Source organism: Echinops telfairi, unplaced genomic scaffold (assembly GCF_000313985.2).
Source record: "Echinops telfairi isolate 266 unplaced genomic scaffold, ASM31398v2 ScPeMD7_6273;HRSCAF=7185, whole genome shotgun sequence".
In the NCBI taxonomy this organism is placed as follows: domain Eukaryota; kingdom Metazoa; phylum Chordata; class Mammalia; order Afrosoricida; family Tenrecidae; genus Echinops; species Echinops telfairi.
This window is the reverse complement of record NW_022110173.1, coordinates 2,873,977-2,884,561: the sequence shown is the minus strand read 5'-3', so window position 1 is coordinate 2,884,561 and position 10,585 is coordinate 2,873,977. Positions and strand designations below refer to the sequence as shown.

General features: G+C 50.8%; 1 protein-coding gene across 1 annotated transcript in view; it reads left to right on the top strand.

The window, feature by feature from the left end:
• The window catches only part of CACNA2D4 (calcium voltage-gated channel auxiliary subunit alpha2delta 4), a 126,368-nt gene that overhangs the window by 8,704 nt on the left and 107,079 nt on the right, over positions 1–10,585 (top strand). Inside the window, exons 6-9 of the mRNA XM_004710470.3 lie at positions 167–298; positions 6,534–6,594; positions 7,190–7,340; positions 9,627–9,701. Of these exons, the coding sequence (XP_004710527.2) occupies positions 167–298; positions 6,534–6,594; positions 7,190–7,340; positions 9,627–9,701 (419 nt within the window). The remainder of the gene's footprint in view (positions 1–166; positions 299–6,533; positions 6,595–7,189; positions 7,341–9,626; positions 9,702–10,585) is intronic.

Below are 10,585 nucleotides of genomic sequence, written 5' to 3'. Positions count from 1 at the left end.
GACACAATGGGTGGATGGATGAATCGTGATAAGAGCTGTAAGAGCCCCCAGTAGGATGATTAAATAAGCACATAAAATAAAGGCATCGCTGCAGTGAGGAGCTCCGTGTACATGCTTAGGGTGCTGCTATTTCCCACGAAAAGCTTCCCCTAATCTCACCCTGCAGACCCCCACATTTTAAATGGCATCTACATGTCTGAAGCCTTGAACCCTGTTTTTGTGGAGAACTTCCAGAGAGACCCGACACTGACATGGCAATATTTCGGCAGCTCAAATGGATTCTTCAGGATCTATCCAGGTAAGGACACTGGGTGGGATTGCCAAGGTCCTGAGCTTCCTCTCTGGGAACAAGGCAAGAGGGCATTGAAGACAGCCAGCTGGGGCTCTCTGTGTCACCATTCGCTGTCAACGGGTGCCTCCAGCTCACTCCTGGACACTCCCCAGTGACATCATTGTTGAAAGAACGAGAGAAGCCAGGAACCCCATGGTGATCAGACATTGAGCTCCCGTTCTGTTGTAAACCTTGTGGGAGATACGATCGTACAAACAAGGATAAAACATCTCGTCCTCTAAAGAAATGTGCAGCCTTATTGGAGAAAGGGACCCCACTCCCTGGAAGCCTGGAAGTGCTTGATGGTCGGTAATCCAGGACATGCCGAAGGCCACCATGGCCGGGGCCGACCTAAGACACAGTGGCCTTGCGCCCCCATCAACGGTACTCAAAGCAGCCAAACCCATGGCCGCAGAGCCACTTCCAACACCTACGACCCCATCAGGCAGAGCAGGAGTGCTCCTTAGAGATTCTGACACTAAGCCTTTACGGGAGCAGACAGCCTCCTCTTTTCTCTTGAGGGTAAAACGCATGCGGTTTCTAAGCACAGTCAGGCTGCCAGAGGCGGTAAGCTGTGGGCAGCACCACCATCCAGGTGTGAGCGCCTCAGTTCCTATAACCAAAACGCCTCCCTGCCTCGAGCCAGCTCTGTTTCACAGTGGCCCTCGAGGACAAAAGAGAACTGCCCCGTGAGTTTCCGACGCTGGAAACAGAGAGCCTCAGCTCTCTCCCTTGGAGTGGCCGATGGTTTTGAACTGCTGGTGTTGCAGTTAGTGGTCAACTCATGACCACTACCCCACTACCCGGTAACTATTGAAGAGCCATTTCTCAGGGTGATACGTGGGGGCACACATATCCACGTACACATCTGCCTGTACATATTGGCCTGTGGGTAGATGGGTGTAATAGTCTAGGTACTTTGGAGAAACAAATCCACAGCGACTCATGTATAAGAGAGAGTTTTATGTAAAGAAAAGGTGCATCACGAGAACATCCCAACCCAATGCTGCCCAAGCCCACAAGTCCAACATTAACCCATTAACCCAACACCAGTCCACAAAGTCCTCCACCTCACAAAACAGAGGCAATGATGCCGACTGCAGGAGGAAAGCTGAGTCCGTGAACGTGTAAGCATCTCAGCACAGGCAAGGGTCTCCACACGGCTGCTCCAGCACCCAGGGCTGCATCGGGATAGATCCATGCAGCTTCTCCTTGGGGATGTCTTGGAGGAAGTCAATCTTGCAAGCTGAAGCAGGGAACTGCTAAGGCAGCTGCACCCGATACAACCAACACAAAACAAGAGACCCGAGAACTAGAAAGGCGAGGCTCCACCACCCATTTATCCCTCCGCCTTTCAACCAGACCCACATGTGATTATCGGCCAGGCTGGCACAATTAACTAACTCAATGGGATTGGGTTGATCATAATCCTTGGTTCAGGAACACTATTCCCATTGGTTCGGTGGGCCCATTCTATTTGATTTGTAAGTAATAAATGTCTGTTTACACCCCATCAACAGGAGACCTAGAATATTACCAATAACGTATCTGCCTAGGTGTACCTCCTCTATCCTGCCCCTCTGACCAATCCGACCATGTTCCCTGCTACACCCAGCACCCACCCGATGAACCTTGGATTTCAACCTTGTCACTCCATTTAGATGTTTTTAATATGTTTATTTTTGTTTCATTTATATAATTGCCTACACAATATATTCTTTTCTTTCCTATTTTTTACTTTTAAAACTTGATTTTGCATATAAATGTGGTGTAGTGGCTTACAAGTTGGGCTACTAAGCACAGGGTCAGCAGTTCGAAACCACCAGCCATTCCTTGGGAGAAAGACGAGGCTCTCTACTCCTTTAAAGAGTTATCGTCTCAGGAACACACAGAAGCAGTTCTACCCTGTCCTATAGGGTCCCCATGAGTCAGAGTCCACTCAAAGGTGGTGAATTTTGGATATAGACTTTCAGGACTTGTTTTTTTCCAGATACACTGTCACCATCTGAGTCGTCCTTGACATTTTCATCGTCCTATAATATTCTTCAGGGTAAATATATCACAGTCTATTGGTTCTCTGTGTTTGGGTTGTTTCCCCATTTAAATTTTAAATGTTTCCCCATTTAAATTTGGTTTTCTGTGTTTGGCTTTTTCTGATAGTGTTGCTAGGAGCATCTTAGCCATGTCTCCTGAGACACATGAGACAAACTTCGCTCAGGGAGGAATTGCTAGGCTTATGATATCTGAGTGTTCAACTTTGACACAAAAATGCCAAATTGCTTTCCAAAATGCTTGTCGCAATTATGATCTTCGATGAATATTGAGTCACATTCTTCTAACCCTTGCTGTTATTATTTTTTAATGTTTGCTAATATTATTTCAGTAGAAAATGGCATTGCATTGTGGTCTGGTTTTGTATGTCCCTGATAGCTTGTGAAGTTGAGTATCTATTCACTGTATCTCCTCTTCTCTAAAATGCCTTTTTCGTTTCTTTTCTTTATTTGTCTTTGGGGGTTGGAAACACTGCGCATAAACTTACAGTATATTTTAGTTCATACGCCCATAAAAAGACACACACTGTAAACATTCAATTTGATGACGAAGACAGGTTGGAGGACGCTGGTGCTTTGTCCCTGCAGTAATAGTTCGACGTTGAGAACGTCTGGGTCACCTGGCTTTTCCCTGGGAATGGAGACGGCATTCTCACTGGAAAAACTAGTGAACGTTATCTGCTTGGCTCTGTTTCTGTCTTTCCGTCATATCATCCACAGCAACATCTCACAGTTCCCGCGTCTTTGTCTCAATTTTAGCCAAGCAAGCAGCACTTGGGTCCATGTTTTCAAATAACTGAAGCCTGTGAGTTACTTTTTTTTTTTTTAATCTGCAACCACTTTTGTCACTTTTCAAAAAAATTTTTGAAACTTCTCTCTTCCTCAGTATTTGCTTCCTCAGCACTTCCTTCCTCTTCAAAGTCTAACAGGTTCTGATCATTGTGGCTGTTACTGCTACTCAACAGTAACCTAATACACATAAAACATGCAGCTTGATACAAATAACCCAAACAGAACGCTGTCACAATGTTATTTGATACAAGGAGAGCTGGTTTAGATTTAGCTCCTCGGCAAACATTTTATTCATTCGCTGTTTCTTTAAGCATCTCAGACTGTCTTTCTTCTTCAAGTAAATCCTCCAAGAGTTCTGTTCAGCAGGTCTCTAGGCCGTAAGCTGTTGCTTTGTGCTCTTCTGTAAATCTTCTATTTGATCTTCATTTTTGAAGGACAGTTGTACTGGGCTGTGAGGTAGTTAATATTTATTGTGACAACCTGGCGGATAAACACAGGTGGGGTTAATTGAAGGGCGGAGGGAAATGGCTGGGTGAGCCTCACCTTTAGAGTTCTCGGGTCTCTTGCTTTGTGATGGTCGGACCAGGGTACAGCTGCCTTAGCCAGTTCCCTGCTTCAACTGACAAGGTTCACTTTCTGCAAGACATCCCCGAAGAGAAATTGCATGGAGCTACCCCGATGCAGCCCTGGGTGCTGGAACAGCCGTGTGGATACCCCTGCCAGCTCTGAGATGCTTACATGCTCACTGACTCGGCTTTCCTCCTGCAGTCGGCATCATTGCTTGTGTTTTGTGAGATGGAGACTTTGTGGACTGGTGTTGGGTTAATGGGTTAATGTTAGACTTGTGGGCTTGGGCAGCACTGGGTTGGGATGTTTTCTTGATGCGCACTTATAAAACTCTCTCTTATTCATGAGTTTCTGTGGATTTGTTTCTCTAAAGTACCCAGACTAACACAGGCTGCTACCCTAATGAACGGCTCTTTTCTCTCAAGGCTTGAGAAATATCCCCCCACTGTCCTCTCACTTCCACTGATGGAGAAAATTGGCCGTCAGCGTAACTGCAGTGTCTCTGACCATTCCTGCTGGTTGCTGGCAAGGTTTTTTGCTTGTGACATCCTGCAGTGGCCCTACGATGGGTGTGTTTCTGTTTATCCTGCGACAGGTGGAGTTGGGCTTCCATCAGCTGTAGGAAATGCGAAAACGTTGTTCTATTTTTTTTTTCGTTGTTCTATTTAACCTCTGCCTTTCCTGTGTGTTCTTTTCCTTTCTGGGTCTCCAATAACACAGGTGCTTTGAGCCTTGCCCGGGAGTTGAAGAAAGTTCTTCAAATGTATACATTCTCTCTTTCCCTATAAACAATCCATTCGCGATCCATTTAGGCTTCTTTTATTTCTCTCAACCCAAACATTTTTTGCCCCCCATTTTTTAAAAGTCCCTTGTTTTCTTTAAGACTGCCTCTTTACCTCTCTCCGTGTGTTTCCGTGTGTGATAGCTGGGACACCGTCCCTGGTGCTCTGTCCCGGCAGCTGGCGCAGCTGAGCTCTGTGATGAGGGGTCTGCTTGCCCGTCTGTGCTCCCAGTCAGCTTGGCTCACGAGGGACTCCTTCTGCAGGCCTGGCGCTGGAAAGCTCCTCAAGAGGATCCCGCTACACGAGGAGGCTTCAAAGAGTTCGTGGGCAAATGGAATTAAATGACCATGGGATGTTCCCGCAAACCTTCGGGAGCCTCCTCCTATTTCCACCAGGAATTGAGCATCTTCCTGTGCCAGGACCCACCACGCTCTGAGGAGGCTTTGGTTCAGACCTAGAAACCTCAGCCTTAGCTTCCCCTTTCCTTTGCTGCTCTACGGAGCAAGTTGTTGATCACAGCCAGGTTGTTGTTGGAAGCGGCTACAGGTGACGCTGCTTTTCATGGCTCAGGTCTGGAGCAGACCCTGCCCCTCACGCTCTGGCACACGATTGTCACCGTGACCCTCACCCTGCTCCCCACCTCTCAGCACCGTCTCTCCCCCGTATTGAGGTCTTGATGGCTTGATGCCCAGGAGCCTGCACCCCTCATCCAGGGGCCCTGGTATCATGAGTTTGAGGGCCACTCACTGCCCTCGAGTCCATGCCAACTCACAGCGACCCTATAGGACAAGGTAGACCTGCCCTGTGAATTTCTCTACGGGAAGGGGAAGCCCTACCTTTCTCCCACGCTTGAGGGCAGAGTCCCTGAAACCTTTTCTAGTTTGGAGAGACCGGCAATGCCTCTGGGTGCACCTGATCCGGAGTCCCACAGCCAGGGATCAGCAAATCCCTCGGAGTCATTCATCATACTGCAGTTCCCCCCGCCCCCTAGTTCAAATGCAGCACGTAACCATCTAAACTGTTATTTTCAACCTTCTTCTCTTAAAGCCACCATTCCAAATTGTTCACGTCGTTTTGAATGGAGAGTCGGCGACAGGCCCTGCCAGCGCCGTCTGTGCTTTATGTGCATCAACCGAGCATGGGATTGGATGCCTGGGACAAAAGCCGGGCTCTCAGCCGGCAGGTTAAGGAAGAGCTTCCACGCTCCTTTCCGTGTTCTCCATCCGTGGGGTCGACGTTACACACGGAGCCTTTCCTCTGCTAGCTGCCGGCCCACACTGCCTTCCAAACACCACCTCGCTCACTGCCACCGAGTCGATGCCAACGCATAGCGACCCACAGGACAGGGCGGAATGGCCCCTGCTGTTTCTGAGACTGCAATGCTTTACCAGAGTAGACAGCCTTGTCTTTCTCCGAAGGAGCAGCTGGTGGTTTTGAACTGCTGGCGTGGCCGTTAGCAGCCCGATGCGTAACCATGATGCCACCGGTGCTCATTAAGCACTACCTTAGGTGCAGGGAATGCCTGCCCTCGAGGAGCGTACAGCTGTATGATCCAGTCATGTCTCCCAGCCCGTCGGACGGAAGGGATGGTGAACACGGAGAGCTAACCTGCCAGCAGCGGCAGACGGGCTAGAAAACGGTGCTCACTGGAAAACAGGGCACCTGGCTCTCTCGCCCCCTTGTCCCTGCTTCAAGAACAGGCTCCACAGCCACAGCTGTCTGAAGCACTGCTCGCACTCGCTGATGCGAAGCTTAGTCTCACAAAGGAGGCCCAGGCCCCACATCTGGGGATTCTCTATGTAAAGGCACCCCGTTGGCATGGTGGGGGCTTCTCCGCAGAACTGGCCCCCTCCCTTCCTGCTTCCCCAGAGTGTGGTCAAGTGCTCTTACAGCCTGCTACCCCAGTCACTGCTGGACCTGTCCTTGAGATCATGGCCATTCTGGGTGCCAACACCCAGTCAAGGGCTAGCCTCAGGGAGCTAGTGAGTGAGCCCACCTGTCCCTCCCCAGGTTTCAAGTGGACCCCTGATGAGAATGGAGTCATTACCTTCGACTGCCGGAACCGTGGTTGGTAAGAACTCACAGGGGAAAGGTCTCCAGCCCCTCGTGCTCCTGTGCTGCTGGCCCCCACCAGCAGACATCAAATGTACAGAATCTTAACCCAACACAAGAGTGAGAATGATCCACATGATCATTCTGTGTGTGTGTGTGTGTGTCCTTGTTCTTGACATCTAGGACTAATCATATTTATCTTTCCCAACTCAAACCTGCTTCCAGGGCACTGGATTGTCCCCCAGTGTACCCTCAGTCAGCACCGCCACTCCCTTGCTGCTGTCTCTTGTGAAACCCAGCTCTCTCTTTCCCACTGCCAGCACCCCAGGATCCCAGCTGATTGAAACCCAAAAGGACCAGGGTTACCACCCAGAAGACCCATTCCGGGACAGGGGGCGGGGCACATGCTCAACTCTCATGCCAAGATGGCTCCAGAGTATGCCGAGCAGTTATGGGACACAATAAAGCCTAAAACATTGGCCTAGAATTTGGGTGCCCTTGGGCCAGAACTGAAATAGAATGAACTGGAAACTCTTGGTCAGAGGCGGTTATTGGACAATGATTTCCCCGCTTTCGACTTGCCCCTTCCCTTCCGATTTGTCCGTGTGCCGCAGGTACATACAGGCTGCGACGTCGCCCAAGGACGTGGTGATCCTCATTGATGTGAGCGGCAGCATGAAGGGGCTGAGACTGGCCATCGCCAAGCACACCGCCTCCACCATCCTGGACACCTTGGGCGAGAACGACTTCGTGAATGTCATCGCGGTAAGCGGGCTGACTCCAGCCCCTCTCACACCCCTGAGGGGAGACTGCCTTCTGCCTCCCCAACAGAGACAGGCCTGGGTACTTTCCCTACGCTTTGCCAGCTCCGATGTGCATCTTAGAGGGACAGCCAGCGTGCTCCTTAGAGGCAAGGGTGGGGCGAGCCTTTGTCTGACCTACTCTGGACACATTGTCAGGAGAGACCTGGAGAAGGACATCTGTTTGGTAAAGTGGAGGGGCAGCGACAGAGGAAGGACTTTGATGGGATGGACTGTAACCATGACAGCAACAGGGACAGTGGTGAGGGTGGCCACTGTTTCCTTCTGCTAAGCATAGGCCACTATCAGCCAGCACTGATCAGATGGCACCTAACAATGACAAGCCTACCAGCACGGACACGGTCATTTGATGTACTACAGAATGGTGCTCTTCTCCCAAGCTGGGCTATGAACCTAGGGTGCCTGGTCTGTCCAAGCCCCTGAAATGATATATAAGGTGCTGTCTCCGCCCACTTCCCTGGGTCCGGTCTTCCCCTTTCCCACAGGAGTCTGGGGCCCGAGGACGGGGAAGCAGCACCAACCAAGAGCTGTTGCTGTGAAGGTGCCTGCAGTCGGTTCCGACTCTTCCCGAGCTTGGGCACGACAGAACGAAGTACAGCTGGGCCCCATGCTGCCCCATAATCCTGGCCGACGTCGAGCCCAGAGCAGCAGACGGCGTCCGTCCAGCTCACGTCACTGACCTGACCCAGCAGGGTGCCCTTCTCCCCCAGCAAATGCCTAGTGTTTTCCTCCCCAGCTCGATTGCCCTCCCGTCGGATGGAGAATAAAGGAGGCCCGGATTCCTGGTTGGCCGCAGTTCCAGCCGTCCTGTTTCTTTCACCTTGCCAGATCTGGGCCCAGAGGCGAAGGTGCGGGGAGTAGGAGGGGAGCCTGTAGAGGGCACTTGGCAAACCTGGGACCTGTTCTTACGGCAGCTCTTCCTGAGGGCAGCCTGCGACCCCTAGCGCTGCGATGGTGTGGAGGAATAATGAAGACAGAAAAGGCCAACAAGGCAGGAGAGCATTTCGAAACACAGCCGAAGGCTAGGCCTGGCGAGCCCTCCGGTGAGGTCGCGTGGACATCCAGCTTTCGGCTTAGAAGGGTCCTGGAAGTGCAACCTGATCAAAGACGTTCCATCCACAACATGCCCCATGACCCAGAGGCCTCTCTGGAGGGGGAGTTTCGTATCTCTGCCTTTAAAATAACCTGTCCGCGGCATGAGAGCAGCCACCACGTTCCTGCACTTCTAGCCCCCAGCCCCTCGTCCAGACCCTTGGCCGCCTGCTATCTCTGTGTCCACAGAGATACACCTGCACCAACTTCTAGGCCCCACCTCCCCATCTTGACCTTCTCTCCATCCCTATCCTGAGATCTGCAGGAGCGACAGGATGACATGGACAATAGGTTGCTTCACTCCACGGGAGAGAGACTATGCACACTCCTCCTCCAGAGCCCCCATGTTGTTCTACCATTTGGTCACCGCCATCTTCCTGCTGTCTGCCAAAAGGGCATTAAGGATACCAAAGCCATTTAGAAGATGCACTGCAAGGCTGGAGGTTCAAACCCAGTAGCTGCTCTGCAAGAGAGAAGATGAGACTGTCAGCCCCTGTTGAGATTTATAATCTCAGAAGCTGTAAGAAAGAATTCTACTCTGTCCTAAGAGTTGGAATCAACTTGATAGCAATGGGAGTCTATGCGGAAGGGGGTGTTTAAGAGAAAGAGGGAAGAAGCAATAACTCACATCCTGCCCCACACCACCCTCTTTTGATTGCAAAGGGGCCTTCTTCATATATACACACAGCAAAGTGATAAATAAAAACATACACGGTCTGATTCCCATTCCCAGGCCTACTGGGGTGGGGAATACGTGTAGAAGACTCTCATCTCCCGTGCGCAAGCACCTTCCCAGGCCAGGGAGGCAGAGACCAAAGGAATTCTATCAGTAAACTGCAGGTTCTTTGGGAAATGAGCCAACCACTTCAGCCAGCCAGTTCAGAAAATGCCTGGAGCCCAGCGGTTAAGGGAGAGTTTTTAGTGACTATCAGGTCTTTAGTGACTGCTGGCCTTTCTACTCTCCTCTCTCTCCTAGGAAAAGTTGTGAACGGTAAAGGGTACCCCAGGATGACATGACACAAGAGCCTCTGTGAACTTCACCCTGACCACTCCATGAGGTGCTTAAGCTTCCCCACCAGGTCCCGAGCGCCTAACTAATCGTATTTGTTCTTTGCTCCTTCTCCCACCGCGACCGCAGTACAACGATTACATCCATTACCTCGAACCTTGCTTTAAAGGGATCCTCGCTCAGGCAGATCAAGACAACCGGGAGGTGAGTGCCCAACAGTAAGGGGCCTGACACACCTGCTGAGACTCCAGTGTGTTGTCTGTGCAGGCTGCTTTGATGTCCTCTTGTACTTGGTCACACTCGGACTGCTAACTGAAAGACCAGCCATTCAAAACCCCCAGCCACGCTGAGGGAGAAAGACGAGGCTTTCTCCTCCCGGAAAGAGTTACTGTCTTGTAAACCCACAGGGGCAGTTCTACTCTGTCCTATTGGGCGAGTCGAAATCAACTCGATGGCCGTGAGTTTGGGTTTTGGTTTTGGTTTTGTACTGACTTCTTGGTACCTGGAAAGAGGGCAGAGTGATTCTGGAGTCAACCATGCAAATATGCCCACGGCATCTCCCTGATAAACATGGTGCCTGCCTATCCAGAGCAAACCGTGAAGGGCCACATCTAAGGGGACTTCAGTGATTCAGGGGCTGGTTCTGTACTCTGTGGATGACCCAGGGCTCATCTCCCCCTCGGGGTCTTTCCACTCTGCCAGTCTTCCCAAACAGAGAGTAAATTCAAAAACACTGGGCTGGGTCCTTTTCTCTGGAAAAGGGCCAAGGAGGAGAGGATATGGCACCCATTTTTAAAGGGCTCTTTTGCATGTGACAGGTCCTTCTCTCTGGGGTGGGAATTTGGGTTAGGCCTCCTCTTGCATCCTGGCCCACAGGTTGATTCTTAGAGCCTCAGGCCTCTCTAGCTTCTCTTATGAAGTGTTCCCCAATAAGTTAAAAGCTAGGAGGCGGAGGGTGCTGGGACTTCAGGAGCCTGGGTGCTGGCTCCCAACAGTTCATCATCCCTCACCCCATCCCTGCACTATCCTCTATTAGTACTACCAAAGACACTCTCTATTAGTACTCCCAATGACACTCTCTTTTAGTA